The sequence below is a fragment of the Tamandua tetradactyla genome, chromosome 3 (genome assembly GCF_023851605.1).
Source record: "Tamandua tetradactyla isolate mTamTet1 chromosome 3, mTamTet1.pri, whole genome shotgun sequence".
Taxonomy (NCBI): Eukaryota; Metazoa; Chordata; class Mammalia; order Pilosa; family Myrmecophagidae; genus Tamandua; species Tamandua tetradactyla.
In genome coordinates, this window is record NC_135329.1 from 110,088,810 (window position 1) to 110,111,762 (window position 22,953).

The 22,953-nt window shown below is 34.6% G+C and overlaps 1 protein-coding gene across 1 annotated transcript in view; it reads right to left on the minus strand.

Moving 5' to 3' along the window:
* The window catches only part of LRP1B (LDL receptor related protein 1B), a 1,945,542-nt gene that overhangs the window by 187,759 nt on the left and 1,734,830 nt on the right, over positions 1 to 22,953 (minus strand). Inside the window, exons 61-66 of the mRNA XM_077153691.1 lie at positions 14,574 to 14,762; positions 13,565 to 13,713; positions 8,226 to 8,319; positions 3,812 to 3,928; positions 3,571 to 3,690; positions 1,928 to 2,047 (exon numbers count right to left, since the gene is read on the minus strand). Coding sequence (XP_077009806.1) covers positions 1,928 to 2,047; positions 3,571 to 3,690; positions 3,812 to 3,928; positions 8,226 to 8,319; positions 13,565 to 13,713; positions 14,574 to 14,762 — 789 coding nt within the window. The remainder of the gene's footprint in view (positions 1 to 1,927; positions 2,048 to 3,570; positions 3,691 to 3,811; positions 3,929 to 8,225; positions 8,320 to 13,564; positions 13,714 to 14,573; positions 14,763 to 22,953) is intronic.

A 22,953-nucleotide genomic window follows, 5' to 3' on the forward strand; every position in this document is an offset into this window, starting at 1 on the left:
TGCAGAAGTTACAGCAAGTTATCCAGAAGATCTAGCTAAGATCATTGATGAAGGTGGCTACACTCAACACATTTTCAGTGTAAATGAAACAGCCTGTTTTTGAAGAAGATGCCATCTAGGACTCTCATAACTAGAGAAGAGCAGTCAATGGCTGACTTCAAAGCTTCAAAGGACAGGCTGTCTCAATTGTTCGGGCCTAATGCAGCTGGTCACTTTAAATTGACCATTCCAAGAATCCCAGGACCTTAAGAATGATACTGAATCTAGTCTGCCTGTGCTCTATAAATGGGACAACGAAACACGGATGACATTACATCAGAGTGCAACATACTTTACTGAATATTTAAGTCTATTATTGAGAACTACTGCTCAGCAAAACTCTAAAAAAAATATTAGTTTCAAAATATGACTGCTCATTGACAATGTCCCTGGTCAACCAAGAGCTCTGATGGAGATGTACAAAGAGATGAATGATATTTTCATACCTACTACCACAATATCTATTCTATACCGATAGATCGAGGAGTGATTTCTACTCTAAGACCTATTATTTAGGAAATACATTTCTTAATGCTATAGCTGACATAGATAATGATTCCTCTGACGGACCTCAGCAAAGTCAATTTAAAACCTTCCAGTAAGGCTTCATCATTCTAGAGTTCATTAAGAACATTCATAGGAGGAAATCAAGATATTTTTATTTCCTAGGAAAAAAAACTGAATGATTTGAAGGGTTCAAGATTTCAGCACAGAAAGTAACTGCAGTTGTGATGGAGATAGTGAGGAAAATGCAATAGAAATGGAGCCTGAAGATGTGACTAAATTGTGGCAATCTAATGATAAAACTTTAATGGATGAGGAGTTGCTTCTTATGGATGAGCAAGGAAAGTGGCTCCTTGAGATGGAATCTACTTCCAGTAAAGATGAAATAGACATTGTTGAATGACAAAAAAAAAGCTTAGAATATCGCATAAACTTAGTTAATAAAGGACACGCAGGGTATGAGAGGATTGACTCCAGTTTTGAAAGAAGTTCAGTTTATTGTGGGTAAAATACTACCAAGCAGCATTGCATGCTACAGAGAAATCTTTTGTGAAAGGAAGAGCCAATTGATGCAGCAAACTTCATTGCTGTCTTATTTTAAGAAATTGCCACAGCCACCCCAACCTTCAGCAAATGCCACTTCGGTCAGTGAGCAACTATCAACATTGAGGCAAGACTCTTCATCAGCAAGAAGATTACGACTCCCTGAAGGCTCAGGTGATGATTAGCATATTTTAGCAATGAGGTATTTTTAAATTAAGGTATGCACATTATATTTTAGACATAATGTTATCGCACACTTAACAGACTACAGTATAGTGTAAACATAGTATGAACATAAGTTTTATATGCACTGGGAAACACAAATATGCTGTGGGACTCGTTTTATAGTAATATCTGCTCTACTGGTCTGGAACTGAGCCTTCAATATCTCCAAGACATGACTGCAAATGAATTCTAGAAAAGATTGTTTCCTTGTTTCTTTTCACCAAATATTTACACCATGTGTTCACTCTAATATAAGAAGATGATAATCTTATCCTACCTTATATTCTGTCCTTTAAGAAATAGTTTTGGTTGACGCGCTCATTGTGCGGCCAGCAAGGTGCTGGTGCCGCGTGGCCATGGGGTGAGTGCCAAAAAAAAAAAAAAAGAAATAGTTTTGGATTATGCTAAGAGATATTTATTTTTCCTCCTTACTCCTTCCTGCTTTTTATAAAATAGCTAGCCTGAGTTTGCTATGACTCTATGCATGTGACTGAATTTTCCCATGCAAGACCTCAGTTTCATTGGAATTGTGTTCAAATCCATTTCACACTGGCCATCTCAGACGATGACGCAAATGTCACAGGTAAGAACCGAGCCATAGTCACAAAACACTCACCACAGTTGGCTTCATCTGATGCGTCTGCACAGTCCGGATCCTCATCACAAACCCACAGCTTGGAAATGCAGTGTTTGGTCGTTTTACATTGGAAATAGTCTGGAGAACAGCTGTTTTCAGCTTAAGAGGAAAACATCCTATTAAATTGTTGCTTTGGACAGGAACAGACATTTTATTTAAAAATCATTTAGAAGAATATATAAAGCAGTCCATGAAAAATGTATCTTTTAATTAATAGGGCTCCAAATGTGACACATTTCAGCTTCAACAGAAATAAATTAGAGTGATTTTCTGCAATGATACATTTGATAACAATCAGAGTTTTTAAAAAGCACCCCTTGATTGGATACTTGGAAACTAGTTGTACAATTAAAGAATTTCTGGTCTTTCAAAATGATTTATTCCAGACAAAAGTTAAGAATGCACAGTCATGTATTTTTATAAACAGAAAAAACTAAAATTGAAAGACATTAAGTGAATGAGGAGATAAAAGTCATATAATTTATCAAATCTCTAAAAGTTGAGTTGAATTTTTTTTTTTTTTTTTTTTTTTTTTTAAAGAGAGAGGGAGGAAGGGAAGGAAAGACAGAGAGAAGGAAGGAAGGATGGGAGGAAGAAAGGGAAACATCTTTAAACATTTTCTTGTTTTATTATATTTTGTTTGTTTGTTTGTTTTTTTACATGGGCTGGGGCCGGGAATCGAACCGAGGTCCTCCGGCATGGCAGGCAAGCACCCTTGCCCGCTGAGCCACCGCGGCCCGCCCTGAGTTGAATTTTTGAGTGAAAAGGAGAACATCCAGCTCAGACTGTAAACTGCATCACAAATCCTATTCAGTTTAATGGATCAGCTTCTAAAATGGCTAGCCATAAAGAATTGGTATAGACTTTATTCTGAATGTGCCATCTTAATCAAATTGCTGGATGACTGCACGTTATTTACTGATAAAAGTTTTAGAGGAATAAAATAAAACTTCAGCAAGACAGAAATTGTTGATGGCAGTTCGGCTGAAACCCTGAAATTTGACAGGTGCTCTGTTGCTCAGATTCTGTGTGTGTGTGTGTGTGTGTGTGTGTGTGTATGTGTAAGCATGATCTTGTGAGTGTGCCTACTCATGCATGCGTATATACTGTAAACTGTTTTGCATTCCATTTCATGCGATTTGATTTTTGGTAGGAGATAGAAATAATGGATGAATAAAATGGAAGACACTTGACTATTATTCTTTCACACAGCCTGCTAAGATGCATTAAATAGATTATTATTTATAGGGATTTATCAAGTTATGTTGCCAGGTTATTTTGCCCAGTTCTGCATTTCTCATCATAAGCTAAAAAGGTACTTATGGGGGAAAACATTATCTAATTCAATTGGAGTTGATTTAAAGCAGCTAATTAGTTAATAGAAGTAAATTAATAGACCCACTTAATAAGGGAAGAAAACAATTTATGAAAAAAAAAATAATTAGCTGCTATGTTATTTTTGTTGCTTATCTTAGAGAATGGATGCAGTGTGAATCATTTGACCATGATTGCTCTTATATTTCTCTGCACTATATGATTTTATGGAGCCCAATAATAACATTAGTCCAATTTCAGTCAGGAGCGAGAGATGAAATAGGAAGGATCATTCTGAGGGGACTTACGGCAGTCTCTTTCATCTTCTTCATCACCACAGTCATCTTGTCCGTTGCATCTGAGGTTTACTGGGATACATTTCTGGTTCTTGGTACACTTGAACTGGCCCGACAGACAGACATGTGTGTCTAAAAGAGAGAACAAAAAAAAAAAATCTGTGCTGAAACCGGTGTCTGAATTTAGATCAACACAGAAATAATCAGTTAAGAAATAGATTTATGTTCCTTAGTCAAGAATTTAATCACCTACCACAGTTGAGTTCATCAGAATTATCTCCACAATCATTCTCTCCATCACAGATGAAAGCAGGCAGAGCACAGAGCCCGGTTCCACACTGAAAGCGGCCTGGCTGACATTTAAATTCAGCTAGGGAAGAAAAAAATATTAGTATTGTAGATTGGCAGACTTAGCACATGACTCCTTAAAGAGGGCTTTTCTGACATTAAAAATATTTATGATATTATTATGTTAAACATAGCCTAGAACAATGTGCATGTCTCACACAGAGATGGCTGTTAGATTCAGAAGTGCAGCGATGATACGAGCAAATCAGGTGACCTCTTATTACAAACCATACACTAGCAATAAGAAGGAAGAAAGTGTTAACAATATGAACGTATCTCTCAGTTTCAATGACCTAGTTTTGAGGGGTATTGGGGATTGAATCATGTCCCCAACAAAACACATGTCCAGCTCTTGTGGGGTTTGCAGTTGTATGTACCCCAGAAAAATATGTTCCTACATCTAATCCATTCCTGTGGGTATGAACCCATGGAAGGTATGTAGGACCTTCTGATGAGATTTCTACAGTTAAGGTGTGACCTACTTTATACAGAATGGGTCTTAATCCTCTTGGTGGATTCCTTTATAAGAGAATGAAATTCAGAGATAAAGAGAATAAAAAGCCATGGAAACGAGAAGTTGGAAGCAATGGAACTCAAAAGAGAAGGGAGAGACCAGTAGATGGTGCCATGTGCATGGCCATGTGCTACAGGAGCCAAGGAGAGCTAGCAGCTGGTTCTTGGAAGAAAACATTGCCTTGGTGATGACTTGATTTTGACGTTTTCACAGTCTCAAAACTGCAAGCTAATGAATTCCCATTGTAAACAGCCAACAATTTCATGGTGTCCGCTTTCAGCAGGCTAGGAAACTAAAACAGGTCCCAGTCCCTAGTTCTGCGAGTGAGAGCCCATCTATAAATAAGGATTTGTAACATGTTATCAATCACAGTGTACCCAAACTGAATGAGGGTGAACAGCATGACTGAATTCCTTATGAGCAAAGAAATTGGAAACAGAAAGAGAAGCCATGGGGAACAGCCAGAAGCTGGAAGCCGGTGGAACCCAAAAGAGAAAAGAAAAATTGCCACCATATGCATTTCCGTGTGATGGAAAAGCCAAAGACCAAGGATCTCCAGCAGCCAGGCCCAGAATGCCAGAGTCTTCAGGGAGAAAGCATCACCTTGCTGATGCCTTGATTTTGGACTTCGCTTAGCCTCAAAGCCATGAATCAATAAATCACCATTGTTTAAGCCAGCCCACTATATGGCATTTGTTTTAGCAGCTGGGAAACTAAAGCAAGGGACTAAATGGCAGAGTAGAATTTATTTTAATTTTTAAAAGTTATTATAAACCCATCTTTTTAGTCATTTCTTCTTGATCACTTTACTGCCTCTGGTGTGTGTGGGGGGGACATCTGACCTCAATATATATTTTGCGACTCTGCTTAAAGCAAGTGATTTCTATAACTATCACATTTTAAATCAGATTTACTTGATTTTCATTCATCTAATCTTTTTTTTTTTTTTGCATGGACAGGCACCGGGAATCAAACCCAGGTCTCCTGCATGGCAGGCACGAACTCTCCCTGTTGAGCCACCTCAGCCCACCCTCATCTAATCTTATTATTATAGATAAGGACAGTATTTTGCAAAGTATATAAATATTTCTAAATGACATTCAAATATTATTATAGTAAATAACTCCAAGATAATAACACTTTCTCTTTTTACTATATTCTTTGAGTTTACAAAAGAAATAATGATAAAGAAACATCTTTCAGGACTAACTCTGCATCAGAAACTGGGCTAGGCCCTTGACATACAGTTATAATATCATTCTCATCATAACCTTCTCACTTGAGCATCACAATGGTAGCAACTCATCCAAAAATGTACAATTGTCTGGTAAGAGACCTGGAATTCAAATCTAGGACTTATTTTTAAGTCTTCTTATATTGCTGGCAACAAAACATTTATCTTCTGACTGATGATCCCAATGAATGTTACTAATCACTGACTTCGAGTTTAATAATATGCTGTTTATAAGTTCAAATCAGTTAATCAAACACTAGTAAGTGACATTTTCACATTTCTTGGGAAATAAATCATGAACTTATAATTACAGGATTAATTAAAAGCTTACCTAATGTTCTTTATAAAACTGCTCTTAATATGTGCTCGACTTCCATAGAAAGTATGGTATTCTCTAAGAAGAAGGGTACTAACCAGCCTAGGAGATTTCAGTGACTGAGAAATAACTGGGAAGCCCATCTGACCTTCTAAATCATCCCTAGAATGATCCATGGAGTATAAAGTGTTGTAAGTAACAGAGTACAAATTCACCATGCCAAAGAATTTTCGATGACATATACTAAATCTACATTTATGCAAATAACATTATGTAAGTTCGTAAGTATGTGACCCTGTGATCAGGCTTCTTCTCAGGTGAAGTTGCAGGTATTGTCAGAGAACTTACAAATTTTGATGACATACCAACTCAAAAAAAAAAAAAACCCAAACACTCCACAGACTCATGTATATAATTTTCTACATTTCCATGACTATAAAGTGTCGTGCCTGCAGATGTTCAAAGCTGTTTACCCATCAGCTCCAAGTAAAAGATCTCATTTGCTCAAAAAAACCACAAAGAATATGCCACCAATGAAAACATGTATCTTTGATACTTAACCAGCTTAAAGTTTATGAAGCTGTTAGATTTCTCTGTATCCCCTCAAAAGGCACTAATATAATTTTGATCAGAATATATTCTGAAAGAGGATATATTCTCTTTCATGAGAAAAATCAGTATTCTAACTTTGTGGTTTATTTTTAACATCAGTACAGTTCCTGCACAGAATGAGAGTTGATATTAAAATTGTATGTGGAGTTAAGTCCCTACAAATATTTTAGAAGGAAAAGCATTCACTGCCACTGACTTTGTCTGCAAGTTATTATGGTGATTATTTCCTCAGAGAATATATATCAGAGAATTTGGGCAGGAAAGGTCAAATTTTTAATATGAGAATTAAATTTACATTTTCAGTTTTTGTTAATGTCTATAAATTACAAAAATAAGTTGTATCTCTCTATTTACTCTATGTGGGGAAGTTTAACTTAGGAAATTAATGTTTCTTTCAATGAGTAAATCTCAGTAAGTTCTCCTAGCTAATTTTTACCTCCTTTGAAATTTCTTTTAATTCAATCAATTAAAAATAAAACAGTATTTCAGGTATAGTAGTCCTCCTATTCTAGGGAGATACAACCCTTTATAAACTGTCCATCATAGTGTAAACAAAACTGTCTCTACAAAAAATACAGGAGCAATGGACTTGCAGAAACATGAAGAAAATATTAGAAAAGCAAGGACTTTGATTAATGTTGTTCTTCTCACTAAATCTACTCACTGCTTTCACACAAAGACCTAAGTGATACTGATGTACTTGGAGTTGGCCAGAGAGAGAAGAATGCAATTCTCCTAAGTAGATATAAAGAAACTCTAAGTTTCAAACAGCTTTGTAATTTGGTGGTAGAACACAGGACAGCAGAAAGTAGCTACTTTTCACTAATACAAGACAGTGTTTCTTGCTTACAAGACAAAGAATCAATTGTCAGGGTCAAATCATGGCCACCATCTAATGGGTGGTTCAGGGAATTATCATGATTGACTACAAATATCTTGGATCTGACAGGACAGTATTGGAGTGACCCATGGAGTGAACTCTAGGAGGCTATCAAGGAAATGTCAGCTGATTGTCCACTATCCCCAAAGTTCCCAGTGATACCTAAAAAATGCAGCAACTAACCATGTCAATCACAGTCAGAAGTCTAGATATAAATGGTAAAAATTTTAAAGCAGCTGCTAAGAGCATGTTAAATTACCTATCAGCAGAATAATTATTTGTATAAAAAAAAAACCCTGACATTTAAAGGATGTTCAAGGTTTTAAAACTGACAGAAAAGCTGAAAAAGTAGATCCCTTTAAAGTTAAGATTCCAGTCATTGGAATCTGGATATTTGCCCATTTTTGTTTCTAGTATGGTGAATATATCATCAAATATATTTAATATATAAGTCAAAATCGTGCTGATTACTTTCTGACTCTCTTATGTGGCAATTTAGTTATTCTGCAGGTAAGAGGGTCCCGGAAAGACAAAAATGAACACAAATTGATGGTGTGTAATTCTGAATGTCAAGTTATCAGAGACACGCATAGGACTGCAATGATTTTTGTTGTAATTTTAAAGAATGACATATAAAATCTTCTTTATTTCAACTTTGAGGGAGTATCAGAAGATAATACTTGAGATCTAGCTTCAATTTTACAGGCACTTGGGATTTAAGGCGTTCTAAATGCTGTGTTCCCACATTCGCCCATGAACTCACGGCAGTCATCAGGTTCATCAGACCCATCGCCGCAGTCATCCACGGTGTCGCATTTCCACCAGAAGGGAATACATTTGTCAGTTTTGCAACGAAACTGGGAAAAGAAAAAGAAAGAAAAATTATTAAAGAACTCCTCATATACGATGGATATTTAAAACTCATCAGGGTAGAGCAGTGTAGCCTACAGTCTTGCTTCGATTATAAAGTACGTCTTCTGAGAGAATTCCACATGAGGGAATAAATGCACCGGGGCAAATGGATCTGCTAGGGTAGCGCATGGTTCAGGAGAACTTGCTGAGATTTCCTGTGCACAGAGTCCAGCTCATTCAATTACTTATCACTTATGACTGCTTTGCCACAACAGAGCTGCATCTTCTTAACAGAGACCATGTGGCCTGCAGAGCCTACAATATGAACTCTGCGTCCCTTTACAGAAAAAGTTTGTGGAGCATTGAGTAAGGGGTAAAATCATTAGGAATTCAGGGCGAGGTAACAAACTGATTTGTATCAATTTAATTGAATTCCATTTCCTTGGGACTCTTACACAATTCAAACACTCTCTCAATCTCTGTTTCTTAATCACCAAAGGAAGAGCTGAAGATAATCTGGAGGGTCTTTTTCAGTTCTGTCATGGGTGATTCCTTGAAATTTCCCGAATGCTGGAGAAACTGCCTTTAGCCATAGTGAATATCTGCCCCCGCGTATATTTTAAGAATATTTCATTTAGGCAGTTGAGGTCAATACAATTTTTTTTCAGGTTTTAGAAATCTTAATAAATATTCATGGTCCATTAGGGTAAAGAGAGATAAATTATGAAAATTAAAATAGACAAAGAATAGTTCTGCAATAATCTTTGTTGCTGATAATTTTATTCTTTAAAAGAAGCACAAAAGGAAACTGTTGTAATACTTTTTTTTCAAGTTTATACAAGAAACTATTCACTAAAATATTTGTTGATGTATTTTAGTTGTTACCATTCTTTTTCACTTAAAAAAAGCTAAGGAAATGGTCATATGAAACATAACAATTCTATTATTTATAGAAATAGAAAGGTCATTTTTTATTCCTCCTTTTTAAAATGAACCCTAGAGTAAAAGATTAATAATAGAGAAATAAGATAAAAATACTATATAGAGATGTTTCTTAGGATATTTAGCACACATATGACTTGCTACTAGAGAATAATCTCAGGAGTTTAGTATTGCATATTGTGCTATAAGGAAACTGATCTGAATCCAAATTATTCAACTCAGAGAAAGCACACAACTATTTTTCCCTGATATCTTCACTGTTGGCCAACAGCACACAGAGTCCAAGAAAATGAAGACATTTGTTCCTTAGTGGGCCTCAGACAATGAACCAATCCCTTTCCTAGCAACATTCAGTCTTAATATTGTCCTCAGAAAATAAAAGAAATGAAGAAAATCACACTTTCCATACAGAGGGCATGTACATCTGAAATAGATGCCATTAAAAGAGTCCCTATGGTTCTAATCAAGCCATAGAGAAAACTTAGTCAATTAATTCAAACACCATCAGGTGTTTTTTCTTCTTTACTTTGCTAGAAATTCAGTAAAAAGTATTTATCATAATGTTCATTTGAAATTGAAAACATTAGTTTGATCATTTTCTAACATTTATTCATTTTTTTTGAAGTGTTTACGTTGTGATTCCCAGGGGATGAACTGACAGTAAGTCGGCATTTATCTTAGCAAGTTTCATGCAAGAAAGATCTGTAACATAGAAAGAAATACGGTGTAGGTTCAATTTTCTCTCATGAAAAAAGCATAGCAAGCTCAGAAATAGTTCATTTAAAATATTGTAGCTTTCTTCAAATAATAGAGGATTTGATGCTAACTTTTGCTGGCCCTGCCAGGGTATTGTGGAGTTCATCCAAGATGGTTTTACATCAATTAGCATATCACTGTTTTCCAGTGGCAACCTGAGGAGGGAACAGAGCACCTGAAATATGAGGGAAGATGTGACTGGTCAACTGATTTTTCCATATTCACTTAGCCTGTGGTCATGTCTGCTATGGTTTTCATATACTAGCAGAGGAAAAAATTACCTTTTATAGATAGTGGCTGTCTGGGGATATGAGGCTAAGTCTGAAAGCAATTGCCTTGAACATTATTTCTAGTGATTACAGTATAACAAAACACATTAGTAAGAAGATGACAATTCTCCTGTGTATCTTAAAAATCTTCCCAATCACGATGTGAAAAATATCTAAAATACATATTTTTAAATATACTAAATAAGTCTGATTTAAATAAATACTGACTATTGGAGTTACATATGGCATGGTGATCTGGCTTTCCATTTCATTTCTAATCAGAACATAAAATAGTTTGAATTCATAGAAGACCAGAATAAAATATACTTATGTTACTTTTTATGCTAATCAACATTTTATTCATTACTCTTGAAGGACAATCTCTTCTAATGTGTGTCTGGGATTCATTTCTTCATCTTTAAATCCAATTTTCTTAAAAAGACTCATGCTAAATATAAATATAAAACATATTCCATGGCAAGTGTTTTCCAAGACTAACATCTTCATAAAATAAATTGCAGACTGCAATTATTATCCATTAGAAGAAGCTATAAACTGCTAAATGAATACCTCCAAATATGGAAAAAAGTATATGATGCAATAAAAAGGGTATGATACAAATTCCACATAGAGTGAAGTATAGTCGAAACAGGAACGATTTCTACTTAGAAGATATGTAAAGCCATTTTGAAATTTACTTGCAATTCTCTAATTAAATTTATTTAAATTTAATTTTTGAAATGATTGGCGCTGCATGAATTAGATTAAATTTTGAGTTTGATAACATTGTCTAATGCACAGTTTTATTTCTAACAGAATTCTAATTGTTGTGATTAGCCTACTCTATTTTTCTAAAAATCAATGCTATTTGGGTGCATGCCATGGATTGAAATCATTAGATGATAATATCAAAATCCCTCAGTAAAATGAATTAATACAACATCATCATCAGAATGCTTAATGCTGTGATTCAGAAATACTTAGATTATTTGCTTTATTTCAATGTCTACCTCACTGAAAATTGTGTTTCCATAATTTCACGCTTTTCTCCAGGAAGCAGATAGTAGATAGCTTTTTTCTCCCACTAAACCAAAAAATTTAGTGGTAAAACAGCTGCCTAAGACAATCACTAATGGATAGTGACAATCACTACTTGAATGGGATAGCTGTTCTTAACATTTTTCTTTTAGATGAAAAAAATGAATTGATAACTCTTTTTCTCAGGAAAGATAGTAGAAAATAAGGATATTTGACTGACACTTTTGTTTGTTCTGTCTTGCTTTTATTGAATTTATAAAAATCTTCATGGAAAAAGACTATCGAATATATTTACAAAATTGTTCTATGAACATCATTGATACCAAATTGGGAAATAATATATGCTATGCATGTTAAGTTATGGGTTGATTTAGATTTTCATTCAATTGATCAGAACTTTTGGCATTAACTAAACACCATTATGTTTTTTTATGTAACAATTTGAAAAATTTTATTCCTTTCCTGACTGTAGAAAGAGTTATGTTTTACAGCTTACATCTCGCTGTTGGAGGTTTTCATCTGTGTCTCCAAGCACCTGGTGGTGATACTCTGCTCCTAGTGGACCACTGAAGCTGACCACATTGCAGTGGTGTAGGCAGCTACTACTCAGACATCTCCTACTGCAGCTGCTGTGGCCAGCCTGGATATAGATTCTCTAGGGCAGATCCATGAACCTTTTCAGAGGCTATATCAGAACTATCTGGAGGCTAAGCCATAAATTTGACTAAACCACACTAATAGGACTTAGATTTGTAAAGAAAAAAAAAAGGATGTGATTTATCTCTTAAATTGTACTTATAAGTATAATTGGGTAGCTTATTTTATTTCTCATAGTGACAATTTTTCTTGTTCTTTGAAAAGAATGCACTTGTTCACACACACACATTAACATCAAATGCAGAACAACATACGTTATAAAGAAAACACATCCTGTGACCTGTGCTCTCACATGGATGTCAGAACATCCTAGTAACAGCTCACACCAATTGCACACACACTTTTAAGCATTTTCCAATTTCACTAGAGAGCAAGGGTAGTAACAAGAGCACGTACTATGTGCCAGAAACATTTCCCATTTAATCTTCATAGCAAGGGCTTGGACATATTTTTATCAACCTCATTTAAAAGATGAGAAAACTGAGGCCCCTGAGAAGTTAAATAACAAACCCAAGATAACCCAACTAATATAAAGCAGATCAGGGTAATGCTCATAGTTGGTCAGAATTCAGAATCTGTATCCTTAAACACTACAAATCCTACCTCCCCAGAAAAAGTCTGATCTTTTTTATTTGTACAGATCCTCCATGCATGATACTCATTGACTTAACCTGAGAGGTAGGCTGAGCTGTGTAACATCTCCATTTTGAAAATGAGCACATCCTAAGAGAAATTCAATCTCTTGCCAGAAAGTCAACACTAATAAATTCAAAATACAGGAACTCAAAAAAAATCTCGTCATTTTAAACAAGATATTATAGTTTCCTTGACAATTTTATCTTAAATAAGAAAATATAGTGCCTCAAATGTAACAGAGTCAAGCTTTTATGATGTCATATGACTGTAGTCCGAAATTTGAAAGTAATAAAATCAAATCAGTCATTGACCATTAAGTAAGAAATTTAGCTTATGGTATATACTGAAAATAAATTATATTTTGAAGAAAAATCAGTTCTAGAAGGAAGTTATTTAGATTACATAATCTTTCAATATAAAGCATCTAGGAAATCACTCCACACCCAATTCATCTTTTTTTTTATCACGGTCTGAGGAATGGGAGAGGGGTAAAATTGGTGATATACAGCAGATTATCTAGGAAGTTTTTTTCTCTTTTGGTTTAAACTACTATACTTCTTCCTCACCCCACATCTCAATAAGTTTGTCTTTTTAAAATATTTAAAGTCTCCTTTGATAATTTTGCTATGCCTACTTATTATTTAAACCATACTTCTCTGTATAAAAATGTCTGGGTTTTCTTTTCGTATGTTTTCCCATTTTGGCCCCTATTTGTACTTCCTAATTCCTAAGGAGTGATTCTAGTGATAAGCATTAAATTTCTTCCCCTTACTTTGTGACCCTCCCTAGGGTGTCTTGAATGATCATCCAATGCTACACGAAACAAACATACATATGCGTGCATGTGTAGGCATTTCAAAAATGATTTCAAGTAGACAAACCATACTCAGGCAAAGCCTGTATAACAAGTTGCCTGTACATCCCATGAAATCACTTCCTGACCTCTACTCACCTGGCTGGCTGTGCAGTTAGACAAGCAGGTCCTGTTATCAGCTGCAAGATAGAAGTTGGTGGGACATGCACAGGTGTGGGTCTTGCCAGGGGCTAAAAGGCACAGATGACTGCAACCTCCATTGTTTATCATGCAGAGATGTTTAGAGACTGCCAATGAGAAAGAAACAACAACAACAAAATAGGATAGTCAAGACCAATAAGATAATGAGAAATCAGAGAGACGACATCTAAGCTTGATAACATATTTGAATGGAATTTTGTAATTCAAAACTCATAAAGATTGTAAATATAATTTGATTTTGTTTCAAATACTACTCACTTCCCAATGGTATTTATTTTACCATTAAATAATTTTAAGAATGCATTTCCACAAAAATGAGCATTTTTAGCAGAAAAATATATACATTAGCAAAATAAACACTAGAATCATTTTGGATGAGGATATACATATGTCAGAAATATAAATGTAAAAGCAATGAAATGATGATCCATGACTAATAGTACAATGACTTTGCTTTCAAGGCCAGATGTGTTTTAAATTTACAAATAAAATTTTAAAACTTTATTACACGAGGCCTGACAGAATTCCTAATAGACATGCTTAAGGAAACTCATTGTATTTCTCAATTTAGAGCCCCAGAGCTACTTAAATATAATTCTTTTTTACCCAACATCCTAGAAACTAAGAATATTATCCCTGTTTTGTAAGCAAATGATTTTCAAGGAGGCCATCTTCACTTCTCTGATTGCACATGTTCTTATCATTTCAGCTTAATATGATTTCAACCAATCAATACTTCTTTGTACTATTATTGAGTTTTAAATCATATTTCTTAATAACCTGAACAATAGCGCTTGAGATTAAATGAACTCATTGTATAAAATAAATCTAAATAATGAAACCTGGTGATATTTCTCAAAAATAAAATTACACTTAACCTTGGAGGAATCAAAAATGGAATGAAAAATGTTAATGTGCTCATGGAAATCATGGAAAGAATAATTACCATCAGGTTGTCTATAAGAATGATACACCTGGATATCTGTGATGGCATGCCATGAGTTAATCAGTGAGAGTCTGTCTGCTCCCGAGGTTTTATGGGCACGGCTGAGTGACTTGGTTTTCCCATCAGTCCAGTAGATGTAGTCTTCAAACAATGTTAGTGCAATCACCCCTGGAATATCTTGATTAGGGACTGTAATAGGAGATGGTAAGATTAATGTTCAGTCTTGGAAGACTGCCAGTTAAAATATTCAATACTGCATGGGCTGACAGACAAAACTGCTACAGAACTTCATGTGAATAATCGCTGTGACAAGCTGTCAGGCCAGTAAGGTTCTTTATTACCAGTTAACAGAATGTAAGATTGGGTGCAGGAGTTTGCACTGCTCAGATTTAGCCTGGTTCAACCTCTGGGAAGAAAATGAATGAGATCCTGCTCACAAGTAATGGCTGCTTCACCAGAAACAAATAACACCCAACATTTTAAAATTAACAATTGGTATATAAATCTACCTATATCTATCTATCTATCTATCTATCTATCTATCTATCTATCTATCTATCTATCTATCTACCTACCTACCTACCTACCTACCTACCTGTCTATCCATCCATCCATCTGTATAATATCCATCTGCTTGTTCTTAACCTAAATCTTTAAATACAAATGCTACGTTATACTGCTTTCTCCTACATTTAAAATAATTAAATACTTTATCCTGGGTAAAAGATATCCATCTACCTGAAGCTACATTTGACTATAAGACTACTATGAAACATTTTATTCACTGAGATTTCATGAGTTTTTTACCTGCAAGATGAACTGAAATAGGGGTGGAGGGAAATAAGTGTGAGATTAATAAATTTAACAATGGATTCTACATACTTAAAAATCAAACTGTTTAGGTAAAGATTAAGATTGTTTTATAATTATAACTCCCTTATAGGACTATGTATAAATATAAAGTTGATTGAGCATCACAAATGTGAATTTTTCATTCAAGAAAGTCCAGGGTCCTATCAGGCAAAGAAGATGTAATAAATCTGGCTGGTAGTTTGCAATTAAGTAATCTTAAACAGTAATATATCTTTGTGCTTTTAGTACCTCAAAAATTTGAAATAATAAGTTAAAGACAACAGAAATTCCCTAATTTTTAAAATTGTTCTTATACTACTCTGTATTAATTTTCAGGTCTACTACTGAAAATCTTTAGAGAGTTCAAATGAAAAAAAAAAGTACAACTGCAATAATATCTACTCTATCAAAAAATTAGATTTTAAAGACAAATTTAATGCTTCACATATTTCTTATTCAGTAGTAAGTGAAAGTTATCAAAATTTCAAATAAAACTCATTCTTTCTAGGGATTTATTTAAATCTTCTTAGAGCTTTTTTTTTAATGCTAGGTATATTTATATTGACAAATAGAAGTAGGCATTTTAAATCTACTAATTTGCCCTTTTTATTCAGATTGGCCAAATGCAATCAGAGAATTCAGTGCAGCTCAGAAAAATAAATAAATAATTAAAATAAGATGAGTTCAAAAATGTGACACTTTCAGCTATTGATTAATATCAGTAATGTAGAGTCTAGCCAGAAATCCTTCTCGGAAAAGCTATCATACATTTGCAAGGTGCAAAAATCAAGAAAAATGCAGAAGTATACGCTTTTGTTGTAAGTTCTCACAACAGAATTATTTGTGTCCTCCTATGGACAAGGAGCCCATCACTAAAATGATAAGTGGCACTGGAAAGAAAGAAGGGGACATTGGCAGAATGAGCCATAACTGAGCTATTTGTACAACCTATTCCCCCTTTTGCTCTATCAACTCACTCCAGGAAGATCAAACAATTGTGAGAAAATACTAAAAACTGGGTGAACCTTGATGAAAGGTGATGATTGTCACATTCTTTCAACTTTTGTATGGGTTTCAACATTTTCAAAATAAAAACGTGTGTGGAAAAACTTGAAAGTGTCAGAAACATTCAATTCGTATCTCTAGATATAAAAGAAGAAACTGCCTCATTAAATACAGTCTTAAAAAATTAATCATCACTATAAAACATCCTAGTCTAGTGCAGAGTCAAGGAACTTCCAGGCAAAAAGTTAAGTTATTGTAAGAATTTGCTTATTAGCATTCTAAAAAGTAGTATAGTCTTTTCAATTGAAAAGGAATAACTATAGCTGATTTTATTAAACACTTCCATGCCAGACACTAGGCCAGTGGTGCTCAACGATATGGGAGAAGGGATTTTGCCCTGACAATAGAATTATCAAGTCCAAACTGTCAATTGTCCTGAGGTAGCAGAACCCTGTACCAAGATATCTACTTTGTACACATTATTCCATTGAATACTTACAGCAAGTCTATTGTGAGTTATTGTGTGACACTCACTTTGCAGATGAGAAAACTTGTCAAAGGGGCTGGGGCAAAACTAGTAAATGAAAATTAAAGGTACTTATATTGTATCTAAGACTGCTTCTCTGGCTGCTGAGCTCTCAGCCACTCTATTACTCTAGCATGGCTCCAAGAAAACCAGCTTTGTATGGTAAAATATATAAATCAATGGGGGTAATTTTATAAGCTTCATATGAAAGTCAGTTGGTTAAGTTACTCGATTTCTGTTGCAATGTGTATGATTTCCAAATATGGGACAATTTAATTACTGAACAATTTGCTATCACTAAGCTTGTCATGATTGCCCATCGGAAACTTTTGAGGATCAGACAATCATCATAAACGTCTGGGGATCACTCTTATTTCAGAAAGATGACACATAATTGAATGCAGAGAATGAAGAAAAGTCAGGTGAAAGTGAAGAAAATTAATACATTTGCCTGAATGTGACCACTGATGGATTCAATTCCTTATTTGATACTGGCAGTGAAGAACAGGACTGACTGCCACTGGTACCTTATATGCATACTGCAGGCCAGCTCATTTGGCAAATGTGCTTACTTCCCAAACAGCATCACCAGAATATCTTCTAGTGGAAACAAGCAAAGTAAAAACACCAACTTGTATTCATAAGGGCAAAACTAGTCCCACACATATAACACTATGCTGGCTCCAACAAATTGCTTTTGTAAGAGATTATGAAAATTCCCTTAATATCACAAAGTTCCCAATGCAGCCCAAGCAAGAGGAAACACACACACACACCCTTAAACATTGCCCCTTTTTTTTTTGGTTGAGCTCATAACATAATACTACGAGTCATTTCCTCCTAAGGATCTAAATCACGTCACAAGAATTAATTGACTATCTGCTTAAGTTTCTGTGAAAAAAAATTGTCTTATATATTAACTGCTAAATGATCAGTATAAATAAATGAATGCTGTGTTTGTTTTTCCATCAACATATGAAAAGTTCAATCCACATTAAAATTAAATCAGAAGGTATTCTGAGTCAAAGCTTTGTATAATTTGGCACTACTATATCTCTTTGGGAGACTCACATACAAAAAAAATGTTTCATAATGAGAAAAAATTAGTTTTCTTTTGTTGGTCTATTGTTACCTTATGATGACAAAATGCCATTGGGATACATGTATATGTTTGTGCATATATATGTATATAGTATAATCACAAATATGCATAGATATATCCTTGGGATATATATATATATATATATATATATATATATATATATATCACATATATACATACACAGACACACAAACACACAAATTTACATAACAGAGCAACAAGAAAAATGTCTGGCAATGTAATCTGGCAGGCAGTGAGGCTGATACAAAATAAATATGCAATGTGATGGTATGAGAGGAATACTTAACCAACCCTTACCAGCACTAAGTTGTGGTTGAGTTTGGAGAAAAAGCAAACAGTGTTTTCTCAGAATGAAGATGACTATCTTTTTAAGAGAAAAGTCATGCAAACAGTTTTCATATATAAGACTGTTTTCTTAATCGAAAGAGAAATGTGAAAAATAAATTTAGGAACCTTTCATCTACAGGTAATCACTAAATACACAGAAAAATACAGAAAAAAAGCAGAACTGCTGTGTGGGCTGTAGTTTAACAGGTACTTATTATATATTTAAAGCCTATTTCAACGCTGCTTGCTGTAGTTATGTCTCTATTCTGCACACTGACATTATTTATTGTACCAATTCCGGCATACCACTCAAGCACTAAGCACCTAATTTTTATTTCATAGACTATATCTTTCAGAAGAAAGGAGTTGAAATTTGACAAAACAAAATAAATCAAAGAAATACTCCTTTGTGGAGTTTTCATCCCTTTTAGCAAAATTGGATGCTATCATTCAAAGGCTTTTAGTAATTATGGTAAATAGAAAAAGGTGGCAATCCAGAATATGTTTTAGGTTTAACTGTTTGCCTCACAGCTAGAGATATACTATTACAATACTCTTGATTTTCTTATTTGTATAGCATTTATCATGCAAAAAAGTATATCTTTGGATAATATCATTCTAATTTCATATTTCAGACTAATCTAGTTTAAATACTTAAGAACAAAATGTGCTAATAACACAGCACTCATCTTTTGTTGAGTTAAAATCTCATGGTTGGTGCTATGAGTAGTATGTAATATTTGGATACTGGCAGACTCAATTGGCTTTGCCCAGTAGATTAGTTTTTAGATAGAAATTTCAGTAGGGATGCTATATTTTCTCCTTATTTCTTGAGAACTTCAAGAATATTATCTGAAATTTTACCCTATACTCACTGATCCCTGTAATCTATCATTAAAAAATGACTATAAAGGGTTTAGCAATATTTTCAAAAGTAGAACAAAGTTCAAAGGATACAATCAACAAATTCAGTAATTATTTTTATGAAGGAATAAGGATTATTGGAAATGTAACTTTAGTTGGGTATCGATGCATTTGAGTTTTAGAGAATTTAATATATTGTTCCAAAGAAAATACCCAAATGACCAGTTATCCAACCTGTTCTTCCTTCTATGATTATGTTTAGTAGGTTAATCTCCTAAAACTTTAAAGTTAAGGCGCACATCATTCAAACATTAAATCCTACCATTTTTTTCTTTTTTATGTATTTTAAGACTCTCCCAGTTTTCTTATTCTTGGTGGCATTACCCCAAGTAAAATCTCTCATCCCCTCACATTTGCAATTTGCAAAATGTCTCTAACTTTTCACCTTGTTTTTAATCTCTTCCTATTGTATGTTAGGGTTCCTACAGTAAACAGAGAACACATTTTTCCACAGTAGCCGAAGAGCGTTTAATAATGGAATTATTTACAGTGGTGTGGGCATGGCTAAGGGATCCAAGGATAGATTGTTTTTTATCAGATCTATTTCCAGAACATGGTGAGAGCTGAAGATAATGCAAAAGAACTGTCCGAGAACAGCAGTCACGGGTGAAAGAACTCAGCCATTGCTAAAACAATGCGTTGGCACATGGAGAGAGAATCAGGAGTAAATATTCTAACTTCTCGCTTTGTCTACCATCTACTCTCTTGCTCATTCCTCTTATGGACGCAAACCTACCGGAAGCCAGAAGTTGAAGGACCTGGGTGATGTAGTCTACAGAAGTCAGCCTTCCACAGACGGAGCAGGGCAGAGAAGCAAAGATAAGACAACTGGAGCTCTCATCAATTAACATTTAAATGTTTTTTTTATCTGTTTTATTTTATTTTAGAGTCCTCCTTTTAATTAATTAATTTATTTATTTATTAAACATAACAACATACAAACACAAACATTCCTACCGTATGATTCTTACCATATACTGATTTTTTTAATCTCACTTACATCTTCCCTGATCAAAGACTGTAAATGACAGTCAAATCCTAGCAATATGGTGCAAACTATTTAACCTAAATCACAATCTGTTTTCAGAAGACAGGATCAGGATGTGCAATAGTTCTCAACTGTGAGAGATCCGGACACTAAAAGTTTCCTATTATTTTTTCTAAAAGGCCACAGAGCACAACATGATGTGGAGAAGATAGGACTCGAATTAAAGGAACAAACATGAAAACTGAAAAGGAAGCGAGGAAACAAAGAACACAGCATTGAAAAAAATGAGGTAAGCTTAAAGGCTGGTAAAGAGATGATGAGATTAGAAGGTGGGAGAGAGTGGATTAACTTGCTCTAGAAAACGGAAGATTCATGATGGGATTGTTGGCTAGGTGGATAATGGCTTCTAATTTATTAGTGATAGGAGGGAGTGGGTGGAAAAACAGCCACAGGACACTAATATCCAGAGAATAACTGCTGAATTGTGACTTTAGTTACAAACATTCCAATGAAAAGACTGTGCTTAATATGATTTAATGGCCAAGGAAGTTTTTCTCGGTCAATATTAATTCAGTGTTATTGCTTATCAGCATTATTGCTTAAAGAATGTTTAATATCATTATTTCCACTGAATCATCTCTAACAGACTACAAAGTGTTCCTTTTAACGTTTGCCTCAATGAACATTTTTCCTGCTTACTCTTTAATGCAACACTGCTTAATGGAAACAGTATTACAAATAAAATTGCAGACAAATGGATCACAAAGCCATTGTTTAAAATGAATAAAAGCATAAGAAATGACAGGAACACCAGGGATAGCCAACATTTCCAAATATTATGACAAAATATTCAAAGTTATTTTTTCCAATAAAAACAAATACCATATTCCTTTAATAGGTGCATCCCTCAATGAGATATTGACAGGAATAAACATAATAAAGTTCTCACCTTCAGTGTATGTCATAGTGAATAGCAGATTCAAGCTGATACCATCTGGGAGGCTATTACAAAAAGCTGGCTTTTGTATACTGCCACTCCTCAAATTTTCAAGTTAAAGTTCTGTGTCCCTCTTTTATTTGGTAGTTAACAGAAGAACCCTTATGTGTTATGAATTTGTGAAATGAATGCAATTTATGGTGGCAAAATATAGAAACAAATGCTGTATTTAGAGATTTTCTTTAACGTCATTATTAAGGGAGGAAGTATCTTTTGCTTATCCTTTTCTAATGTCCCTTGCTTCCTTTTCTCTACCTTCTCTCCTCAAATAATATGTACTCTCTCTATGTAATTTAGGACTCTTAAGTTTAATACAATTAACCCCCTCCCCTCTCTCACCTTTTATTTCTAAATTATTCATAATAGGAAGTCAAATGCAACCATTTCAATATTTTCTCTCTCTCAGTGAAAGTGAGGATTTATGAAACAGACTAGGAAAATTGGAGTACACTCTTGAAAACTAGATGGTGCTTAAAATAAAACTCCTCCTAATGTTTTTGCTTGTCTCTTATCTCTGAAGTAAAAGCAATATTGTTTCATGCACTGGTATGGGTACTGCTGTTTTGAAGCTTTCTAGGCCTTTCAGTTAGTGATGCAAGACTTCACAGGCATACGGAAATGTGTTTGCTGAGTCTGGCTATCAGACACTAAATATAAAAGATAGGATATTTCAAACACATGTGCATTAGGAATATCTTTGTCAGAGTCTTGCTAAAGGCTGAAGGCTGTAATAAGGACTTTGCCTTTGAACAGAAACCAAGTAGAATCATTCACATGAATTTGGTATCTTGTCTTCCCACATTCCTGTAAATATAAATACGCTTCTAGAATAAAAACAGAGAAGAATGCAATATACTAGAAGCATTTCAGATGTGTCTCGGGAAGTCCAAGGAATGGTAAAGATAAGTAGGGCTATTAGTGGAACAATAATCCTCTGTTCCAGCTCCAATCTAGACCAAGAAATGTTAGAAAAATCACTGATTGAATAGAAATTCCTTATTCTACAGAAAAGGACACTGAATCATGGCAACTGCCCTACATTAGACAGTAACCTGGACACAAGGCAAGTCTACGGAATTTCAGTCTACTCTTCCTTTCTGCAGATTCCCCTGCCTCAGATTTGGGTTGGATGAGGTTACAGAGATCGGAGAAAACTAAGTGTCATGTAGTACTTGAAATTTTCCCAATTAAAAAAAAAAGCACGATATGGGCAAAATAGTAATCAATGTAATCTAACATATTCAATTCAAGGGACATACCTGAGAGGCATGATATCTCAGGTTGTTTTTAGAAATGGCAGTTAATTTCTACTTATTTTACCGGTTAGGAAACATTTCTATAGTAAGTGAATTGTATTTTGTTTCTTTCCATTAACTTTTATTGTATTGTAAACAGCAGCACATCAACACTGTTGGCATAAAATAGCCTGTGAACTCTACTGTTTGTAATGGACTGTGAATGATAGGGATCTTTAAAAACCCTTTTTTTCAAAAGCACTAAAATGTTAATATCTTACATCAGAATAAACACATGAGGGTATTGTGAGTTGGGAGTGGAAGGGTGGTTTGTTCCCTTTTCATTTGGTGGGCTTCGGGGGTATTGACATTTTCTAAAGACACAAATACAAAAGCTATTGCA